General features: G+C 41.6%; 1 protein-coding gene across 1 annotated transcript in view; it reads left to right on the forward strand.

Annotated features, from left to right (window-relative positions):
* The first annotated feature begins 390 nt into the window (after nucleotides 1-390).
* The window catches only part of RSPO3 (R-spondin 3), a 77,119-nt gene continuing 53,901 nt past the window's right edge, over nucleotides 391-23,608 (forward strand). Inside the window, exon 1 of the mRNA XM_019951461.3 lies at nucleotides 391-994. Coding sequence (XP_019807020.1) covers nucleotides 898-994 — 97 coding nt within the window. The 5' untranslated portion in view covers nucleotides 391-897. The remainder of the gene's footprint in view (nucleotides 995-23,608) is intronic.

Below are 23,608 nucleotides of genomic sequence, written 5' to 3' on the forward strand. Positions count from 1 at the left end.
GCCTGCCTCTCCCTGCGACCGCGACCGTTCTGAAGAGGGGCTCTTCTGGGCACGCTGTGCCTCCCCCCACTCCCTCCGGCTCCCGTTCTCCCGCCTTCTTTGCAGTGTCCAGAGATGCTCCGCCGCAGACCCGGGACCCCTTAGGCGCCTCTTCCCGTCCCTCTGCCAAATCGCGACGCCTGTACTTTTCCAGCTCCCTCTTTCCCTCTTGAAATTGAAAGTTATTGAGGTCGCTCAGGGTTGTTGCTCCAGCAGTTTCCTTCCCCGCCCCCGAGCTCCCCCCGCCCCCAGCAGCCATCCCCCTCCCCTCCCCCCTCCCTCGCCCCGTCCCTCCCTCCCTCCCTCCCACCCACCCTCTCGCCCTCCCTCCACCACTGGAGCGGCTCCTGCTCGCGAACAGCAGAAGCAGCTCGGGGTCTCTCCGCCGCCCCTTGGCCATGGCCGCGGTGCTGACGGCGCCCGCTCCCCTCCGCTCCCGGGGCCCCAGCCGCTGCCGCAGCAACCTCTAAGCCCAAGGGGCCGCCACCGTCGCCACCGCCCACCCGGATCCCGCCCGCGGCCGCCGCCGCCGCGCACCATGCTACCTGCGGCCGCCCTGGCGAGGCCGCTCGCTGCTTCTGGAACCCTCACTTGCGGCACTGACAGCCACCGTACAGGAGCCCCCGCAGCTCAGGGCTCGGACAGTTTGAAAGTACAGTAGTTGGTTTCCCTGACCACCCGACCCGCTTCGTTTGCCATCCCAGCTCGCCTATCGGATCTGAGTGGAGGAGTCCGCTGCTTGGATTCTCTCTTGCTCTCCATATACGCCTAACACCTACGTGTATTTCTAAAACATTCAATATTAATTAACAATCAAAAGAAAAAGGAGAAAAGGAAGGGAAATATTACTGGGTTACTATGCACTTGCGACTGATTTCTTGTTTTTTTATCATTTTGAACTTTTTGGAATACATCGGCAGCCAAAACGCCTCCCGGGGAAGGCGCCAGCGAAGAAGTAAGTGCAGGCTTTTTTACGCATTTGCTCCCTCCCGCCGCGTTCACCTGTCGGGTCGCTTTGCCTGTCCTGAGTCGGCTCCCAGAGGCAGCGGTCCTCCCACCCAGCACCCCACGCCTCGAGAGGAGGTAACCGTTTAGGCTCCTGTGTTGGCGTCTTTCACGCCTTCCTCTCCGCGCCCCTCTCTTCCCCCGCAACCTTCTGGGTGCCAGAGTCCGGTGGACCCGGCGCTAAGGTGGCTCCCGCACCCTCATAATTTCAGGTTCGCGGAAAAGTTCGGCCCTTCGTTAGACTAGCTCGAGGGATTTGTGCTTTCCCCCCGAGACGTGGACGGGTGTCTCGAGCCCCCAGGCGTCACGGACTCCCGGCCGGCTGGATGCCCCTGACCACTGAGTTCCCGCCGGGGAAGGCGCGGCCGCGGCGCCCGCTCACCTTGCGTCGCCGCCTTGCTTGGGGAGACCTCGCAGGGTCCTCCCGCGGCGCTGGGGTCGCGAGGAACTCTCCCGCCCCTCGAGAAATGGCGAGCGAGCGCCTGCGCGGCCGCTATACCCCCAGCCACGCACGAGTGGAACCGAAGGGCGCGCGGGGCGCTCGGGGTTCGCGTGCCTGCGCGCTTAAGGAGACGCTCTGCGTCCCAGTACGAGGGATGTGAGGGCTGCCGAACCGGCCGCTGGGAGCTGGAGGTGCCAGGTTTCCAGTTACAATCTTGCCTGTCACGCGTGAGCGCTTTTACCGTCTCAGGCCCTTTAAAGTGGGTCCCCTGGGGCAAACACACACTGAGGGTGGGGTTCCCCTAAAGACTCAGGCTCGCCTCCTCGCTGCCCGTTTTCCCGATTCCAGTTACTTGGAAGGTTGGCTTGTGAAGACTTCCTAGGACAGTGCCCTAGTTGGTATGAAACGGGCACCGCCCCCCCACCAGGGCACCCTCAACCCGGGTTGGTCTGTTTCAAGGTGGCGTCTTCCATAGATGAGGAGACAGACCCGAGAAAGGCACCTCTCACTGCCCCTGCGTAGCCCAGCGCGCTGGCCGCTCCGCTCCGGCGTATGTGCAGGCGTGGGGAGTTCCTTCGCAGATAGAGCCGAGGGCGACCCTGGCTCCAACGTGGGGGGCGCTGGCGGGGACTGGGAGGGAGAAAACTTCCCGGGGCGCAGAGAGCGATGCTATTGCTTTGACCAACTCGGACCTCCGCCGCCCAGGAGCCAATGACGCTTGGCGGCGCCCGGTCCCGTCCGCAGAGCCACCTCGGATCGCTGGCCCGCGAAGCCCCTGGGGGCAAGCTCGGGTACAGCGCAAAGGACACAGCACAGTCTTGTGTGAGATGGAGATTTTAGTAATCGCTTCTCCGCCACTGTTTGTGCCCTGCTTCTGGACGTGAGGGACCGCTGAAAGCTCCCTTTGTGCCGCTTGCCTAGGGCAGACAAGGTTTGATTCACCTGAAAATTGCCTCTAAGAAACGCTGTACCAAAGCGCCAGGGGCTCCCGCCCGGCCTCAGCGCCTCTAGGATCGCGTAGCCGGGGGGCAGGAGGGCCTAATTTAAGCACGTCGGGGGCATCCGATTTATTATGTTTGGCCTCTGGATGGTTGTATTCTTCGAAACTCCTCCACTCACCCTTTCACTCGAGACTTGCGGCCGCCTCCCAAAAGAAGTGGCTTGGAGCTCGAGTCTTGCCCTCGTTTCTGGCGGTCCCCAGGTCCCCTTCTCGCAGAGTCCGGCCAGGGGAACTGAATCGCAGGTCGGTGAGGAGAGAGAGGGATGCTGGGCACAAGCGCAGCCTCCTGCTTTCCATCCCTCTTCCAGCCAGTGCCCACCCGGCGCCCATGGCCCACACCCTCCTTCACCCCACTGAGGACCCCAGGGCCAGGAGCCACACAATCGCAGGGCAGGAACGGGGTCCTGAGTGTCAGAGTGGTCTCCGATTGCAGTTTGGGGGCCCCTGTTTCTGATGGAAGACACCGGAAAGAAAGCTGGCCATCCATTCGTTCTCACTTCCCCCCAGCAAGGACAGCGTGCAGGAAGCTGCCCAGTGGTGCGGCCCCAAGTCTTCTGGGAGCAGAGGGGGGATGGAGCACCCTTAGGCTCCGATTAGAGAGGATTTACAGAGTCCAAAGGCGAGCTGCTTTTTGATCTGCCTTAATCTTCTCAAGGCCAAGTCAAAGGCGCCCTCTTGTTGAGTAGTGGGGATGAGAAAGGGAGTGGGTGGAACTGTGTTGAAATTCCGATTGTTCTGTGGGTGTGGGGCCGGGAGAGAGCTCCCCTAGCAGGGGATGCTCCTTGCTCCTTCACACTTGAGTCTGCCTTTGCTCCTGGGGTTTGCTGATGCAATCCTGGGAGAGGGGCGACCCCTTGCGTTCTCCGAGGAGACAGAGGAGACTCTTGGCAGGTGCAGCATGGGGTTTGTTGTTGTTGTTTGTTTGTTCGTTTTTTCTAGAATGGGGAAGGAGTAGAGGGTAAGGTCCAGAAAATCAAGGTCAAACTGCAGGTGTACAAACTCGTTTCTTTGGAAATCTCTGAAAAAAACTTTTTCTCAAATAGGGACTGGGAAAAAGTTGTTTAAATGAAAAATAAGATAGTAGTCAAAGGTATTCTAGAAAGAAACGGTCTTTCCTATTTTTGCTTCAAGAGACAATTAAGGTATTTAACCTTTTGGCCTATAGTTAAATAGCTTCACTCTCCTAAACTTTTAAATCTTAACTAATGATAGAAATTTGGGGTGTAAGAACTATTTTTCAGAGTTTTTAAAGTGGGCTCTTGAATGTTTTGGTAGAAAAGTTTCTTGCAAAAACACATTCATTTGCAGTGTTAGATATTATCAATTCTAAGGAACCATGGCTTATCCGCAGATAAAGCAGATAAAGCTATCTATATCAGTAATCTCCTGTTTCCCTCAAGGAACTGCTATACCATTTATCTCTACTTTGTTGCAAACTAGTGATCCTGTTTCCTCTTATAGAAAAAATAACATTTTAAACAGGAATTTTGTACTTTAAAAAAATATCTGTTATGTTACGGATGAATAAATACTCAATAACTTTTTTACCTGCTTGGATTCATATACAGCTCCTAGAGTTGACTCAGTTGAATTTACTCAAGATAAAAATGAAATGGAATCCTTATTCAAAAATCCTGAGCAAGAAATGTTTTCAGAGGATGTTAAATAAAGAATCCTGAACGAGTTTTAAACTCACTTCCAGCTCAGCCTTTGCTGCTTGGTACAGTCAGCTTCTGAATTCTAGCTTATCTGCTAATAAAAGTAAAGGTTATATGTGCCGTAATAACCGCAGTACCTTTCAATTGCACCACACTTTCACTTGAGTTATTCACTTGGGTCCCTAAATAGCCACTTGAAGTTTGGAGGCAGGTATTAATATCCCCATTTTACAGGGAAAGAACCCAAAAAACAGAGGCTAAGTAACCTATACAAAGCCATACAGCTACTAAGTGGAACTTATCTCCTGCCGTTTATGCTATATGTTGGCCCATGTCAGAGAGAAGATGTCAGGCGTGTTAAATAATAAATCTGATGGTCTCAAAACCATCATTTATCCTATGTTTGTAGAATAAGCTGTTCTAATTGACTGGAAATTTTTGAACTGATATTTATATGTATCATACATTAATGACCAATGTCAAAGAGTTAAATACCTGATAATGATCATGAAGCTTGCTAAATATAATATTATTTAGTTATTAAGAAGACATTGTAGGATCATATTATGCCAGAAGACTATTGTGAGAAACATCAAATGCCATTGTAGTACCCTTTTAATTTAATGCCGTCTATTAATTGGTTTTTAAATGCTTAGATTCCAGATAGATCCAACTTTTGAAAAGCCATTGTAGGCATAATAATTACCAAGCACTCACTGCACAATCTATAAAACTTTAAAAAATCTTTCATAAAGATGTTTGAAATAAAGGAGTAAGAACATAAGAGAAATCATTTTAATGGTGATAAAATGAAAACCGATTTATTGGAATACAGTGGCCATTGCTCATGATACCATTTTGGATGTTAAGCCATTCTTTGAGATTCTGATACACTCTTTTTTTAAAAAAATTGATTTTGTTTATTTATTTTTGGCTGCATTGGGTCTTTGCTGCTGTGCATGGGCTTTCTCTAGTGTGGCGAGCGTGGGCTACTCTTCGTTGTGGTGCGCGGGCTTCTCATCACAGTGGCTTCTCTTGTTGCGGAGCACGGGCTCTAGACGCGCGGGCTCAGTAGTTGTGGCTTGAGGGCTCTAGAGCGCAGGTTCAGTAGTTGTGGTGCATGGGCTTAGCTGCTCCGTGGCATGTGGGATCTTCCCGGAGCAGGGGTGGAACCTGTGATCCCTGCATTGGCAGGCGGACTCTCAACCACTGTGCCACCAGGGAAGCCCCTGATACACTCTTACACAGCTAACCTGGAAAATAATAGGTTAACTACAAGACAGAAAAATCTTTCATTCTATTATGCATTTTGTCATATTAATTTTGAATGGAAGTGTATAGTGTGGATATTGGCTACAACGCATTTTTTCACCTGTCTACTTTTGTCACCAGTCTACCTTGTTTTTGAGTGAAACACTGTTTAATAGATGAAGATATGAGTAAAATTTGCTAGAGAAAGTATATTCTGCAACATATTATGTGATATCTGTATGAATCCAAGTCCCAAATTCAAACTCTTAGGCATTGATGGTAACATCTAAATATAAACAAAAGACACTTATTTTTGTGAATTCTAATTTAATCATCATTACACTATCAAAATGGTTTCTTAAAATATCTCTTTGTTATACTATTTTAATTCTTTATTACTTCAATAAAAGGATTTTATTAAAAACATTAAGAATGATAATTTTTGAATATTGTCTTTTTAGTCCCAAGTTATTCTATGTAAAGTAATTGAGAATATAATAATCATAAAATTGATTTAATGGCATTACTTCAATTTTTTTTTTTTTTTTTTTTTGGTGTTACGCGGGCCTCTCACCGTTGTGGCCTCTCCCGTTGCGGAGCACAGGCTCCGGACTCGCAGGCTCAGCGGCCATGGCTCACGGGCCCAGCCGCTCCGCGGCATGTGAGATCTTCCCGGACCGGGGCACGAACCCGTGTCCCCTGCATCGGCAGGCAGACTCTCAACCACTGTGCCACCAGGGAAGCCCTACTTCAATATTTTTAAGCATGAAACATGAACGGTATTTTAACTTGCAAGTAGATAAGTTTTGTTGAATCATTTCTCCATTAAATATTTCCTGGAACTTAATATTCTACAAATTAGGTCCCCAGAAAGTGATGAATGGGAAATTACAGCATGTAGTTAAATTTGATTTTCAAGTTATTATGGGGAAACTCTTGCCACACTACTACAAAACAACTTTATTAGTCATCTGATCATTTTAGTCTATTTTAATCTGGACAGAGATCTCCAGATTGCTACTGAGTATCTCAAATATTTTCTAGTTAAATGGTTAATCTTTTTTAAAAAATGCAATAGTTCTTTTGAATTTTATAAATTATTGATAGAATACTGTGTGTTGTCAGAAACCTTTGTAGAGTTAAGACCACATGATCTCTTTGCAATTATAAGAATGAACTATCAAAAAATAAAACTATTCCACATACAGCAATTTTCTAAATCGTCTTTCCCCCCTTTATCTCTATCCAAATGTTTCATTTTGGACATTGTCCTAACCTCTCTTCCCACTTCCTCACTATTCACTCTCCCCAGCCCCCAAAACATCCTTTTCCAAGCAGTGAATTCTTGAAATGCCATCAGAGTGGGTATTATGTTTCATGAAATGTAAGAATCAACTTTGGTTACCATTAGGAAAACATCATTCAGTTTTGAGACCATGGTAAGGATCATGTAAGACAGTGTGTTGAAATTATATGTTTTACTTGGTTAAGACTATTTCTTCTCTGAACCGTGCATCATACACTGGCATTCTTCTGAGAATGATCATTTGAAAAATTGTCGCATCATAAGTTATATAGATATTTTTTGCCTTGCTTTTGATTTTGAGGAAAAACGTGGGTTGCTTTCTTGATTGTGAATTTTTTCTTAAGGTTTAAAATTATTTGATTATCTTAAAATTTACCATTTGTTGGCCAACCTAGTAAGTTTGAAACGCTTTGCAGTTATACCTTAACAAAACATATAAAGTATAAAATACACATCTGTAAAAGACGCTGCCCATTTTTTCTATTTGTTTAATTCTGTCCATCAGATCTTTCCATTCAGGACTATTACTAGCATTACGACTAAAGTACTTAACCCAGCAATGATGAAAAGAATGGAATGTTCCATTCTCAAGGATTGTCGGGGTTCTGAGGATGCCATTGAGTGCTAAGAAATCCAATTTTCTGCTCCAAAGATGTTTCAACAACATGCAGCTTTTAGGCAAAATACCTGAATTCTTTTTACATATAAAAAGTTTGAATAATTTCAAAAACTCATTAAAAAAAAACATGGCTGCAGGTGCCTCTTCGCTGATAATATTTCTGCCTTATTTATATTCTTGGCGAGGTAACTAGGTAACTGGGTAACCTAGGTAACTAGGTCTAGTTACCATCTGCTGTCACTAAAACTGTTCTGGAAGTTTTTAGGGAAAATTCAATGGTACTGAAGGAGATGATTGCCCAATTAAATACATATTTAATGGCCTTTAACTGCTTTTATGCTTTATGCCTTATGCAAGTATCTAACCCAGTCTTCAAAATACTACCTTATTCGGTTTCCATCTGACCTTTAAGAATTTGATGGATAGCAGCAAAGATCATAAATTCATGGTACAGACTGAGACCTAAGAAGTCATTGAAGGAGAATTCCCAGTGTATGTTGAGAAAAGTAGGCTAAGAAGTAGAAGACCTGGGTTCTATGTCTAGCACTGCTAGTAATATCTGAATAACCCAGACAAGTCCCTTTACCACACTAAGCTGCAGTTCCTCATCTGTGAAATGAGGTGGTTGGTTAAAAATTTAGATCTAAGCAATTCTTATAGGTTCTTCAACTTTTAATCTTTTGGTATAAGAACATGAACCAGGAGTAGCGAGTTAGTTCTTCTAAACTTAGTTGTTTTATTCAACCAAGTTTAGTGGATGAAGATTAAGAATACAAACAGGGACTTCCCTGGTGGTCCAGTGGTGAAGAATCCACCTTCCAATGCAGGGGATGCCAGTTCAATCCCTGGTCGGGGAACTAAGATCCCACATGCCGCAGGGCAACTAAGCCCTCAGTCCGCAGCTAGAGAAGCCCGCGCGCCACAGTGAAGAGCCCGCGTGCAGCAATGAAAGACCCCATGTGCAGCAAATAAGACACGATGCAGCCATTAAATAAATAAATAAAGAGTCAGAGGAGGAAAGAGGTCATCTTAAAAAAAAAAGAATACAAACAAATATAAGTATTCACTTATTATAAGTAAATCCATCATATAAAGATTAATAAGTAACTTATCAACATAGAGACTGAATTAATTATGATATTCCTCACCCATCACAATATCTAGTGCCTGAAAACCATAGCCATAGCGTCAATCCACATACTCCATTTTTGGCAAGGCCGTTTTGTCCTTGGGCTTAGAGTCACAGGGAGCTGGTTTGGAATCCCAGCTAGAGAGATGCATCATGACAGGATTTTAGAAGTGGCCCTGTAATGGGATGGAAGCGGCAATTACAAAGGCCCAGGTTTAAGCTTATAAGACCCTGTGCTATGACAGTGACTGACTGAGCACGAGAGGACACAAAGAGGAAGAGAGCCATATTTGGCACTAAACTTTGGCTTATAAGGACTCATGTTTGGGTGAAAAACAATTATCTCTATCTTTTTGATTAGAGATGATCAAAAAGAACAGGAAAGTAAGACAAGCAGATTTGTTAGGAAACTTATTTTCCTTTTGCTCTGCCTTTGAGGGCCAGCAGGGCATTTAGTAACACTGAATCAAAGTTGCAGAGAGATTCCGGAGCTGAAAATAGCATTTTTGAGTTACTCCCATAGAAGGGATAGTTGAATACATGAGATAAAAATCTGGCAGTGTCTTGTTTATTGTTATTAAAATGTTTGCTGTGCTGACATTGAGACTCACTCTTACTGGTAGTATCAAAATAAGATGAATTACATTAAGGTACTTTGTCTATAGAATCGAATGTATCATTTTCAACTGTGGTTTCTCATGTTTATAGCCCTTTTTGTGCTACGTAAGAAAATGGTCACTGGTATCAGGAGCGGTAATTTTACGTTGCCAAGTCTTCCACTTGAAGATCATACTTGGAAGTCTCATCACCTGTGGAACGATATTCCTTTCCCACAGGATATTAGGAGACTTGAAAAACTTTATAGTAAGGAAAGATTAGTTTCCTTAAGGTGTAAAAATGATTTTTTATATCATTCCACTTGGATCTAGCATCTACTCATAGCATTCTACTTTCAAGCAGATTTCTCAACAAAGTGTGCTCTCTTAAAATAAGAAATTCTCGGGCTTCCCTGGTGGCACAGTGGTTGAGAGTCCTCCTGCCGATGCAGAGGACGCGGGTTCGTGCCCCGGTCCGGGGGGATCCCACATGCCGCAGAGCAGCTGGGCCCGTGAGCCATGGCCGCTGAGCCTGCGCGTCCGGAGCCTGTGCTCCGCGGCAGAGGAGGCCACAGCAGTGAGAGGCCCACATACCGCAAAAAAAAAAAAAAAAAAAAAAAAGAAATTCTCAGGATGGAATGAAACTTGAAGGAATTCAGTCCATCTATATGATACGTGAACTACTTCTGCAACATCCCCACCGAGTAATTGTCTAGCCTCAGTAACAACCAGGTTCCACGCCCTCACTTGCTGCTTCTAGACAAGTTGGGTCTTCCGAATCAGGAAGCAGGTTATATTTTCTAGTGGTCTGTTCTCCTACTTCTCTTCTGAGCACTTGGCTGGGGCATGGGATTACATTTAGTTACCTTAAAACCTCTTTCTAAAATGAATACACAATAATTCAATGCACTATATTCACTCCCAAAAATTGTCCTTAGAAAACTAGCTGGTAAGCATATTTATAATTATACCCCAATACAAAGCACATTCCTGAGAGTAAGTGGTAAAGCAGCCCCCATTTTATAACCACATAATACAAACCACCACCACACAATATAAAATAACAGAATTTGTGAAATGCTTATTTTAGAACACTGTTTTCTTAACATATGCTTGATAAGCTGGTAAGAAAAAGTGCCCCTAGTTTCTCATTGTTCTCAATGGTACCCTCATACAATGGGACCTCACATATGTGAACACACAGTCATCTCGACAAAAGCTGTCATATAAGAAGAGACGGTATCAGCCACATTTAGATGAAAAGAAAGAGGTACCATAGTTCTCAGAACCACTGTTATAGTCACATACATTCTATCTTAATATGCATTTATATTTATATGTTAAAGTGAGTATTGTGATAATGATTATTGTTTAAATAACTGCCATGTTTTAGTCACCTGTGAGTGCCAGACTCTGTCCTTGATGTTTTTGCAAATATTATCTCAATTAGTCCTTCCACTTACCTTGTAAGGCAGGTGCCAGTAGTCCCATATCAGTCGCCTGAGGTCATTCAACAAAGATATGGTGGACCTGGGATCCCAGCCGAGGACTGACGCCAAAGCCCATATCCTTCCTTGATTTTTTCATGTCACTTCAACTATTGGGATTGGTACTTGAAGCAATCATGGGAGTGTTTTCTCAAACGCTACCCCACTTTTTCTTTCCTTTACTCTCTGCTCATTATCTCTTCCTCCTCATTTAACAAACCACAAGTCTTCTTCAAACATTTACTCTAGAGGTTGCTTCTGGTATTCTAATACTCCTTCCCACATCTCTTTCTTTTCTCTGTCCTTTTTCCTCTTTCCGTAAACCTGCCTTATTGATGGTTTTTAAACATAGAAAGTTGCTGATTTTATTTTTCATTAGAAGCAATAGAGTAGCACAGTTTATATGAAATAATCTAAGATTATTCTTCCCATCTATGGTGCATAATACCAAGAGAAGACTAACTAAGGCATGAGAATGTGGGCAAAGTCTATAATTTTGCAGTTAAATATCAAAATCCTTCTCTGTAATTTATAACCACAATAGATATTTCACTGGCTAGTTTTTGCTGTCCAGAAAAGTTATCTTTATGGTACTTCATAAAATCTCTTATTTATATTACTTTTACTATGAGCATTAACAGTAACCTCCACTCTGAATTCTTGCTTTATGGGCCTTGGTACAGTGATTTTTCAACCCTGATTTCCAGTTAGAATCACCTCGGGATCTTAAAAAAACAAAGCCAGACTCTATCTTAGACCAAATGAAGCAATCTCTGGGAATGGGGCCTGGAATTCTGCATTTTCAAAAGTAGTCCTGGTGATTCTAAGGTACAGCCAAGACTGAGAAGTACCATTGGACCCTTAATTCAAGGATAACTCTTACAGCTAAGCAACTGTTGAAAACAATGCCAGTTTCATGAGAGTTCGACAAAAAAAATAGGCTTGTGTGGAGTATGATAAGAGATGAGATATGTGTCGTTTGAACAGATAGTAGTTTAAAATATAAAGCAGTCTGATAGCCCCAGATTGTTTATCAGTTGAGTACTGTTTAACTTGTGGCACTGACTGGTGCAGACAAGACCATCTGATTGAGAATCGTCTCAGCCAGAGGGTCTAAGAAGACATAGCAGAGAGCACACAGTAGAACATGATGGTGAGTTTAACAGCTACTGCTGCTGTTCTCACAGATAAGACCCCTGCTGCTAGGAGAGGTGCGATCAGGAGGGAGGGTGCTTGCGCTGAACTATACCAGGGGTTAGGGAGGCAGTGAATAGAAGATGAGGTATCAGCCATACCCCCAATTTTTTTTCAAAGCTACATAATCATAAACAACTGTTTTCATGTCTTACCAGATGACTGTGCCCTAGAGTCCTCTTTGTTTTCAGGAAAAATGAAATGGTTAGAAAATGGCTTCTAATAAGAAATAAACATCCTTTTCTTTTATGGTTTCTACAGTTACTGACCAACTTTATATTGACTACTGGTGATCAGTAAAACTACTATAAATAGCATAGTTGTAACTCTATCTTAATGGGTTAAGTTCTGCAGTAGGTTGTTTATTCTTGAACTTACTGTTCTTACTTCTCTCCTAATGTGCTCTTCTTTAAGTGGTTATCTTCATTAAATCTTGTTTGTTATTCCTTTCTAGTCCATGAACGATGTTCAAACCTTGCCATAAACCAGGGAAAGCTCCATGTAAAAGTGAGGTGGAAGTCTGGGCTTCCTGTCAGACTTAATTCTGTTTGTTAAGGGGGCTCCTTGGGAGAATTTGGGTTCCAGTGAGTCACTAGGCCAAATCCCAATAACCACAATTGCCAAAAGTAATTAGACTGAGGAAAGCCAGGCTTCTGGAGAGGAGGGTCATCACAGCACGCTTGAGCCATTGCTCCGTGGTCAGACCTAGTTAGTTGTCCCTAGGGATTGGGAGCAATCATGAGTTACAGAGAGCAGGAAACCCACCAGAAAACAATGCTTTTCCACCAATTTTTTTTTTCCTCAATAGGTTATTCATCCTAAGCATGCAAGAGATGGGAATGTGCCGCCAGTATACGTGCGCAGTGCAAATCACCGTCATCTTATAAACCACCTTGTCTGCCTGCATGAGGGCAAACGCACACATACAGAACTCCTGCTGTCATCACTGCAAGTTCTCCTCCTCCCTTCCTGAGTAGATAAAAAGAACCCAAGGAATGTAGTCTGAGTCTTTGTATGAGAGGTGTCTGATTAGGATGGGAAGGGAAGGGGGAAAGGATCTTTGTAAACATCCTAAGGTCAATTTAGATATAATATTCCTGACGTAACATTTGGAAATAAGAAAATAGTATATTGCACAGGACAGGAGCTCTAAAACCTCCAGATCTAGGAAAAGGCCAAGAGCAAGCTTAGGATTTCTTTTACTGAAGACAATACCATTTTGAAATATGGTGCTGTAAGCAGCTAAATGGAAATTATTAAGAACTAAGCGGTGCTTTGATTTTAAGCTTTCACTATGCTAGAAATTAGAAGATTGTTAAGCCTTTCTATAGGAAAATACTCAAGTAGCACAAATATATCTATGCTTAATAACCTCAGTGAAAGTTCACCTTTGAAACTATTGACACTGCCTCAAATAACCTGCAAGGTTACTCTGTCACCTCCTGTATTGGATCTTTAATTGAACAAAGTCACAGAGTTCCCACTGTCCTTAATGTGGTAAGTTTCACATTCTCTTATGATTCAGAATGATGTCAGTATATTTTAGTACTCCTATGACCTTAGACCTTAGACTCCTGTGACCTTAGACTCTCTTTGTTTAAACATGTGGATGGGTGATATTGCTTATTTTAAATCCACAGAAAGGCTCGCAGTCAGATTCTTATTCTGGCCAGCCTTCTGTGGCAACTGGCAATCTCCAGGTAACACTGGGCAAATAAACCCTGACCTCGTGCCCTGTGTACATCAAAGAGTTATAATGATCTGCTATCAATATGATATTACCAGTTTAGTGGAATCATATATTTGATTTCATTTGGTCTTAAATTTGACCACGAGCTGATTTAAGAATTGAAGAATCTTAACTTTTGGAAATTTAGCAGCAAAACGGTGACCTTGCATTTACTTGTATCACTCACTACCTTCTGATGGCATGTAGTTTCTGCCATGCAATACAGAAGATGTAGACAAGTGCTGCTTGGCCACAAACTAAATGAGCACCTACTGAGCTGCTGAAGATTTGTTTCGTACAGAATTCAGTCTTGTTTTCCAATTTATGAGCAATTTGTTGTTCTAAGTTTAACAGGACCCTCATTACTGTTTGGTAACAAGAAATAAAGCCCGAAGGCGGTATCCTTAGCGGCCTCAATTCACAGACTCATTTCATGCCACCCTCAAGATGTTAACTCTTAGCCCTCTCCACAAAGACTAGTACAATTTAAAAGGGGAAGTCTCTCCTATAGCATATTTCTAAGACACCCATCCAACATTCCAGTTCTGTCCAGAGCTTGATGTAAATCTAAGCTTTTAACATAGATCAGTGGGATTCCCTTGGAAGCCAATTAGACTTGCAAGATCATGTCGATGCCTCCTTGGCCCTAGTACAATCAATAGCATGTACCATTCTACCTAGCACTGAGCCTCCAGGGCCCAGCCCTGATTCATGTGTGTTTTCAGACTTGTGAGCATTATGTGCCCATACCTCAACGTTTAATTTCTAATAGAATAAGGGAGATTTCCAGCAAGCGTAGGTCCAGACCATTTCAGGCTACTTCTACCATTTTCAGTACCCACGTGGACACCTCATTGACGTTCTAGGAATTCATCATGAACTGTTTGCCTCTGAACTTAATATCTTGCCCATACTATAAATGGAGAGCTTACAAACCCAGAAATCTTTGTGTAATAATTTTTTAACCAAACTACTCAATTCACAGACTTTGGGGCAGAAGTACCATCGTTCATCAGATAAGAACACATTTCAAATGAAAATTGCCAAGATTTTCCAATGCAGGATATTTTCTCTACCCTTCCTAGCCCAAACTTACTTTCTCATCCACTCCTAAAATTCTAAATCACTACTAAGATGAGTCGAACAGCCTTAATTTTAGGCTCTTCCAAAGAAAAAACAAACACACAGACAGCCGAGTTAATTTATGAAACACTGCTGCATTTATCTTGGCATTTATCTTGGCAGATTTCACTTCTCTCCTGTCTAACTCTTGCATGCAGTGGTTGAGAGTCCGCCTGCCGATGCATGGGGCACGGGCTCGTGCCCCGGTCTGGGAAGATCCCACGTGCTGCAGAGCGGCTGGGCCTGTGAGCCATGGCCACTGAGCTTGCGCGTCCGGAGCCTGTGCTCCATAACGGGAGAGGCCACAACAGTGAGAGGCCTGCGTACCGCAAAAAAAATAAACAAATAAAATAAAATTAAGCACCTTGAGGGCCACTGCACACAATGATTTTGGTGTTCCTTCACACTTCCTATACAAGTTTCTTTCCTCATATACAATTTATTTGCTGGGTCTCTGAAACTGAATCCATCCCTCTACTTTAAACCTGAAGCAAATGGAGAGCCATTTTTATAAGAGCAATAAATGAAAGTGGCTGTTCAGATACTTTACTTGAATTTGTCTACACACTGAAGTACCTTTTTGTTAATACAAACCCTTCATATTCTAGCAAGCAGCTTCCTGAAAATCTAGGGCTGCTTAAAATTCTATGACCAGGAACCAGGAATCCCCCCTTCCCCCGACACCAGCCCCTGTTCCTGGGAGTATGCCAGCAGTTTTGCAGGATTCATTCTGACAACTGTTCTGGTGTAAATATTTAGAGAAATCCTTTCCATTAGAGATGAAACAAAGTGCAAGTAACTGTTCCCAAAAGATATATCTTATTAATGTTTGCAACAACAGGCCTTATGCTATCTGATGCACAGATTCCAATATTGTACACTGGAGAAAAGACTAAGGGAAAAAAGAATCCAGATAGGAAGTAGATTGAACTCTATGTAACCTGAACTGAAAAATATAAGTTATCACCAGAGAGATGAAACGTTTTAATGTGCACAGAAAGTAGGGGAAATGAGTTAAATTAAATTGAAAATAGTAAAAATTGGCTACTAGTGTTTTAATGGTTTAATAAAAAGTGAGGGGCAGTTACAGATTTTTCTATCACCCTGCCAGTTCAGTGTAGTTCTTAGCTATTTCTCCATATTCCCCACAAAATGAAGTAATACATCTGAGATCCTATCTGATGTAAGTTCTGGTTTCTGTGTTGTTATTCAAGAACTATTAAAAGGGATAATAGCTAAGCTCTAATACTTGTATCAAATATCACTTGTTAAAACAGGGTGGTAACCTAGCCTCAAGGGGTAGAAGCGTACCAGTGTTCCACTTCTGCACTTTCCTGTCTGCATGGCATTTTCAAGTGTTTTATATACTAGGGGATTACACAGCTAAGTCATTTAAAACATCAGAAGCTTCATTGACTGAATTTCAAATTAATTCTAGTGTATTGATGATTACTGTGATACTTGACTAGAAAAGGTATACATCCTTTACACTACTTATTGTTTCCTCCTTTGCTTGATGATTTAAGGCCTACACTAAAATATAAAAAGCCAAGAATTTTAATTCAGTTTCTTTATTGATAAGTCACAATATAAGATTTCTCATTAGTATATGTAATTTTTTTCTTCTTTACAGGAGTAGGATTTTTCTTTTTACTTTACATAGAATCTTTTTTCTGCTGAAAAGCATTTTAGAGAAAAGATGCTATATAAATAATGTTGTTAAAATATCTACAATGGGATTTTATTCCTCCTTGTTTTGCTTCTAACTTATAGTGGCAATCATTCACTGCTGAGTCTCCAGTTGGATCCCACTTGAATCCTATATTTGTTGGTGATTTTGCAAAGAAAATAAAAAGAGGTTTAAGGGAGATGACATGGAAACTTCATAAACTTCATTGTAGGAGAATCACACCTTTCTCATTGCCTTTTTAGAATCTTGATCTTTTTGTGTTTGGACTATAGCTAGAGAAATGCCATATTAGAGGGTAGGTGGGTTGATTTCTAATTAACACTCTGCTGTATAATTTAGACAAATCATTTAGTTTGTGATTCAGTTGCATCCACTATAAAATCTGACTCTTAATCTTCCATTTGTTTGAAAGCAAGAGACTGATCTTGAAGTCCCTGCAACAGTAAGATCAAAGAGCTTTCCCTTTCCTTCTTGAAGCATGCTCTATCCTTAGACAACTATCCGTCAAAACTTCAAGAATGTGGAGTTAGAGCTTGAATTCAAAAACATGAGATTCTCTTTGTACTTTCATGGAGTTTTTTAGATCATATTTTAAAAAAGCTAGCAAATGAAAAAGAAGTTCTGTTGGGGGGAAAAGTACAGGGAAAATTGAAATTAAACTAAGCCTAAAATAACATAAATTCATTCATTCATTCAACAGCTATTTATTGAACATTTAGTATGTGCCGAGATTGCAAAAGTGAACAAAACACACGTGATTTGTAGCATGTCACAGTGGTTAAGGAAAAAAAATAAAAAAAACATGAAACCAGAATTAAACAGTATTTGGCCTAAGATAAGTGAGAACTGTTAGGCACTCTTTCTAAGCTGTATAACTTTTCTTTTTAAGTATTGTTTAAATAGAACTGGAAAACAGATTGTTTACAAATAAGCCTAATGAATACCCAGATTTTTCTCTGGAAAACAAGGGTACTAGACATCATGTGGGGAAGACACAGGAAGGTAGAGGAAAGATCAACTGAAAACACTGGAATTTATTGGGCCTCCCAGTATTTTCTTGCTTGAAAATTTATGACCGATGAATAGGAGTCATGGCTTAGCATGACGTTTGTGACAATCATAGGAAGTTTGCTATGCAAACTATAAACGTGGTTGGCATTGTTAGGTAAAGCTTGTAATGGAGCGGCATGGTTTAGCTGAGCGAATTTCCTTTTTTGGCACTGAATAATTCCTATAGTTGAACTTTTACACTAGTTCATTAACTGGAATTACTTTTATCAAACAGACAAACATTAAAATATTGTATGTTTAAACATTAGTGCATTTTTGTCCATCTCTCAGAGGCATTTTTCAAACCTTTTATGGTAACCCTTGACCACTACATGGAACATACAATCCGATCTACTTAAAGCTCCAGTTTGGCAAATGCATGTCAACAAGTTATTTGGATTTCTTATGTGATCTTTCCTAACATCAATTGAAAGCTTTAAATGTCAGTTGCCAGAATTCAGAGCCTTGAAAATAATATGATCCAGTTCTTTTCTGTATGGTATTACTAACTTGTGAAGGATTTTGCGTAAGGAGAGGTGACTATCAAGTGTTTTTATATATGTTATCTCATGTAGCCTTCACACCAATCTCGCGATATATAGTTAACTATTTTAGAAATGAAGAAACTGAGGCTTAAACTAATTAGGAAACGGATCAAAATGACATAGTCAGAAAGGGTAGAATTAAGTGTATACCCAGATCTTATGGCCTAAAGCACAGCTTTCCCCATTACACTCTGCTTTTCATTAAGCCCATTAACGGAGAAGGCCAGAGGAGGTTTAAATGAGGGAAATTCTCTTTCTGCTACTGAGACAGAACTACTGATGCCTCCTTAGACAAGAGAGTAAACTGGGCTAATGACAGAAGTGGTTAGTTGGGAAGTATAATGAGAAGCCTTTAAACTGTTGTTAAAGCAGGGGCCTGATAAGATCACAACTACTGTTCTTAAAAGTTCACTGTAGTTGCTCAATGGGAGCAGAAGTGGTGGTAGGAAATGGAAAGATGTGAGCTCCGTTCATAGGAAAGGGTGATTGGAGATGAGGGTGGGGAGGGCACCCGGCTGTCTGGCTTTAGCCAATAAATGGTGCCATTTACTGAAATAGAAAATACTGGAGAAAGAGCCATGTGGATTAGGTGTCCATGTTTTATTTTATTTTATTTTTTTCTAAATTTATTTATTTATTTTTGGCTGCGTTGGGTCTTCATTGCTGCTCGTGGGCTTTCTCTAGTTACGGCGAGTGTGGGGTACTCTTCATTGCAGTGCGCAGGCTTCTCATTGCAGTGGCTTCTCTCGTTGCGGAGCATGAGCTCTAGGCGCGTGGGCTTCAGTAGTTGTAGCACGTGGTCTCAGCAGTTGTGGCACACGGGCTTAGTTGCTCCGCAGCATGTGGAATCTTCCTGAACCAGGGATCGAACCCGTGTCCCCTGCACTGGCAGGCAGATTCTTAACCACAGCGCCACCAGCGAAGTCCTACAGCATGTTTTAATAACTAGGAAGATTGCAGGGAATACTGCATGCAGCATAATTCCCTCACGTAACTGAAGAGGAAAAAGAGAGGCCAGAGAAGTGAATTACTTGACTGAAGTCACTTTGCAGTGGAGCCAGGAGTAGAAACAACTCCTGTGGCCATTCTGTTACACCAGACACCACACGGCAGATGGTTCCAAGGACTGACGTTCCAGAGAAGTGCTCTGTGGATCTTCTGGCAATCTGATTTCTTATTTGTTTAATTAACGGTCGTTTCAAAGAGAATTATTTGTTCGCTGGATACTTATTTCACAATCTCTTCATTTTCTTACTCCATGAGATCTAAACACTAAAAAGTTTCTATAACCTGTTGTCCTAGTGTAGCAAGACTCACAATAGGGCACAATTTTTAAAAAACAAACCAATTATACATACTCTCATCAAATACAGTTGTCAGTTTCCTCATCAAATATATTCTTATTCTATTCCTGGGAATGGTTAAGTTCAGATCTGGCCCTGAGATGGTAAAGTACCATTATGCCCATTATTAACAATAACATATCCATATAATTTTGGACAGCTTATAAACACATGCATATTTGTACGCATATTTGTCTTACAAGTTCATGGCCATTCCTGCATTACCAGAATCCCCATTTATCTCCTGTGAAGTTCCTGCTATTAGTTTAATTTCTTTGAGTCTGACAATAAAGGCATGTAGATTAGGGGAAATCTTTCTTATGGATGAGATGATTCTTATTGGCTGACAAGGTGAATTGGTGGCTCTTTAAGGTTCTTTCCCATTTAAATACCTATGTGTGAACTCATCCTGGAAGGTGGGGTGGGGGAAATTCCAAGGGAAAAGGGTACCAAATAAGCTATTTTAAAGACAGAACAGAAATGCTTTTAAATCTAAGAATAAAATTCTAAGCCCATGGCTCCCCTGATAGTCCTTATAAGCTAAAATAAATTAAAAATAAAGATTCATAGTGATACATTATTTGATAAAATATTAAGGAAAAAAACTTTCCCATTTTGTTATTTCACTATAATCATTTATTTTTGTTATATATCGGGTAATGAATTAGGATCTTGAAATTTGCTCCCTGATTAATATTCTGGTGATACAGTATCCAAAGGAACAAGCCTATAGAGGGTATGATGGAAGATGAACCAAGTTGGATCTCTTTTTGTTACTAAAGATTTGGCTGTATAGTCTCAATGTAGAGTGATCATTATCGTGGACCACAGGAACATTTATTTCATCCAGTGAGGAAGATGGAAAATCAGAGGAATAACAGGCAGGTGTCTCTGCTCCTACTCTATGCAAGATTCATGACTAACTTTCCAGGATCTGTCTCCACAGTGACTAATCACGAAGAAATGAACATCAGGGAATGATCTTAAACACTGGAAATGTAATGGGATATCGATGCTGTAAGAAATCACGCTTAGCTTCAGCATTTTAGTTCTGTTTGGTTTTGGAGAACTCTTAGATTCCATACCTAAACTCGTGCACGCTCAGGTGTAATGATTGAACTGCCAGGTTGCAAGCATTCCCCCCAACTTTGTTTTCTGAACTCCTATTATGCATGAACAACTTTTCCTAAAGTCCCATCACCTTTCAAAACCATGACTTTTCCTTGTTATCGGCACAACCAACTCCTTGGCCTGCTATTCATGCTCCTTATGTTTAGTCATAACTTTCTCAAGCCTCTAATTCTTTCCATAAATTTCACATTCCAGTCAACCGCCCCCCCCAAAAAAAAAACCTAAAAAGTGCCACTAATGCTAGGTGATCCTTGTCAAGGCACCACAAATCCATAAGCCTCAGCTTTTGTTTTTGGGGAGTTTGGGGTTTTTTTAATAAAATGAAGGGGTTTAGGGTTTTATTCTTTATGATGCATTATGAACCTGTTAATGTGCCTTGTCCTGGGCTATGTGTTTGGGATACAGAAGGGAAATAAGACAAGTCCAAGCCCCAGGACCTCAAAATAAAACAATCATTTTCACCTGCTTTTCTCCCTCCCTCAATCACCTATCCTTCTAGTTTGATATCTGAATTCCCTTATCTCAGTTAACCACATCATTTTATGCCTAGTTTCCCAAGTTAGAAACCCCCAACTCAACATTTATTACTCTTTCATTTTCCCATTGAAAATTGCTTGTCAAATCCTGTCAATCCTGTCCAATCTTCTTTGAAAATAACTTTAAAGTCCATGCTCTCTTTTTGCATCCCATTAATACTATTCTAATTCAGCTAACAGCAATGCCAGATACAGAACATAACATCCTATTGACTCTCTCAACTTTTAGTCTCTCCTTCCCAGTGATTCTTTTCTCCACCATCAGAGAGGATTTACTTAGAACCAAATTAGATCATGTCACTGATTTGTCCATAAACAGTTCATCTAAATTACGTGTAAGATTAAATTCAAATCCCCACCCAGTTTCTCCTTATTTCTCAATATCCAGCTCAAATGTCAGGTCTCCCAAGTAGGTGTTTCCAGGTGGTTAGTTGTTTCCTTTCTCCCTGGCCTTGTACACAGTGTTTACCATGCTGGCTTGACCTTGTTTATAGTCTCTGGCCATACTTGGAACTCCTAGGTCTTATCCATCTTTTCATCCAAAGCACCAAGCATTGTTTGACAAACTGTCTGAAGGAAAACAGAAAGCATAGTGGGTGTGCTCTATGGTAGTAGAACTTTCTGAAAGACAGATTAATGTTCACTGTGGGGAGATGTTTTAAGATATTCAATATGAGGGGATGCAGTAAAATAATTATGTTGGCTGCCCCCAAATATCATAAGATTTGTTTTACTAAACATGATTAAATAGACTGTTCTGGGGAAGCTGTTTGAACTAAATCCCTCTAAAGTTCCAAAGGTTTATGATTCTATCAGCTGGAAGCTAATTAACTGTGTGGATGTCAGTGTTCTCATCTGAAATCTAAGATCCCATAAAATTCCACAGTTTTATATTCACCATTATCCCAAATGTTCTTTATATATTCCTACATAAACATTACTGCTCATAACATTCCCTCTCTTTCCATTTGTCTAACTTCTTCGCTTCCTTCAAGTGCCATAACTATTCCTAATCGTTCTCTACAGTCTTCAGATACCTCAGCCATCAATAATTCCTCCTACCTTTTGATTTCTGTTGTAAATTTCTAAACTATGTATTTACAGCCCTCGGAATATAAACAGACTATTCTACTAACCGCATTGTAGAATTCTTGAGCCAGGGACCGTGCTTTGTCTCTCAGTCCCTGCTAGAGAATTCCCAGTAATCACTGAATAAATATTTAGTTGTGAGGATGGCCATGATGTGACACTGAGAGTGTGATATTTGTATCACCTGCATCACATTCACCTGGGGTGCTTCTTATAAATGTAGCTACCTAGGCCCACCTCTTCATTCCCAAATCAAAATCTTTTGGAGTAAAACCTATGCATCTGCATTATTAACAAGTACTTCAGGTCGTTTTCATATACAGTAAAGTTTGAGAACCACAGGCATAGACCTTCACGTTCTCTATACCATTCTAGTACCATTTCCATGGCATGCCTGACCTCCTTCAGTCTGTTTAAGCAGTTTCTTGTCGTCAGTGTGTTGCTGGAGTCCCAGAGGACTTCTTGCTCAGAATGTTGTTTGAGACCACCATTGATAGCCATTAAAAGCTGTGTCTGCAAGTCCTTAAAATGTAGCCCCTCTCTATGACTGTTGATGAATCCTCGGTTCCTCGAGGTTCCCCAAATCTGTGTTAGAAAGAAGCTTCAGCATCTGCCCTCTCTCCTGTCTCCTTGCTTGGAGGCTCTTGAGGAGTTATTATTGACTAAAGCTTCCAGCTGCCTTGAATAAGAGTGGAAATAGTACAAGGATGTGTTTGGTACTTCTTGAGTAAAACAAAATGTCTTATACTTACTGATTTGTAACGAGTGCCTGTAAGAATGCTAGGTGCTTACACATGGTCTCGCTTAGTCCCCCCAGTGTCTATCGAGTAGATATTTTCGGGTTGCAGATGAGGAAGCTTAGGCTCAAAGAGGTTACCCAACTATTGTCTAAATAAATAATCAGACTCTTATTTGTGAACTCTTCGACAGATTATTGGTTTTTTCCATCTTTGGATGTTCACCAACTAGCCCAGTGTCTGGATGTTAGAAAACTTAATTGTTTAAATGAATAGCTAGTTGAAGAGGTACCTTCTGGTTTTTCAGTTAGTAAACGTCAGCACTCTGTTTGAGTCCAAAGCCAGTTCTCCACCGCCCAGTTCCTGTTCTCCTCTAGGAAACATGCAAGGCCCATTTCTGAATGAGGGGGTACCACAGTGAATCATGCACATAAATACAAAAATGAATCATACTCACAAAGGTGCATTTCAGCTCCTTCTGTTCTGTCAGCAATTTTGTGAATCTAGGAGAAAAATCCACTTATTTTTTTCTGCTCAGGACTTTAGATGTCACACATAAAGCTGGATTTATTTAATGGTATACCCGCTATTTGTACATCTTGTGCCTGTTAAAATATCACAAGTCCCTTGCCTGCTGTTTGCTTATGCTAAGACTTCAGCCATCAGATATGCTACTTTAGCATGCTATGTGGTGAGAAGATTTAGGTTTATTCAGAATATAACAAAGTGGAGCTTGTTTTTCGGACAAACTGAAGTTTGTTTCATTCAAGAATATGAACTCAGTAGTTATAGAATCATACCCATGCAGATTCATTACCATTAAACTATCACATTTTCTGTTTATGTTGATTTCTAATTAATTCTCTCCTTAAAAAAAAAAAAAACAGAATGGCTCTCTCAGCCAGACCGG

Source organism: Tursiops truncatus, chromosome 12 (assembly GCF_011762595.2).
Source record: "Tursiops truncatus isolate mTurTru1 chromosome 12, mTurTru1.mat.Y, whole genome shotgun sequence".
NCBI lineage: Eukaryota > Metazoa > Chordata > Mammalia > Artiodactyla > Delphinidae > Tursiops > Tursiops truncatus.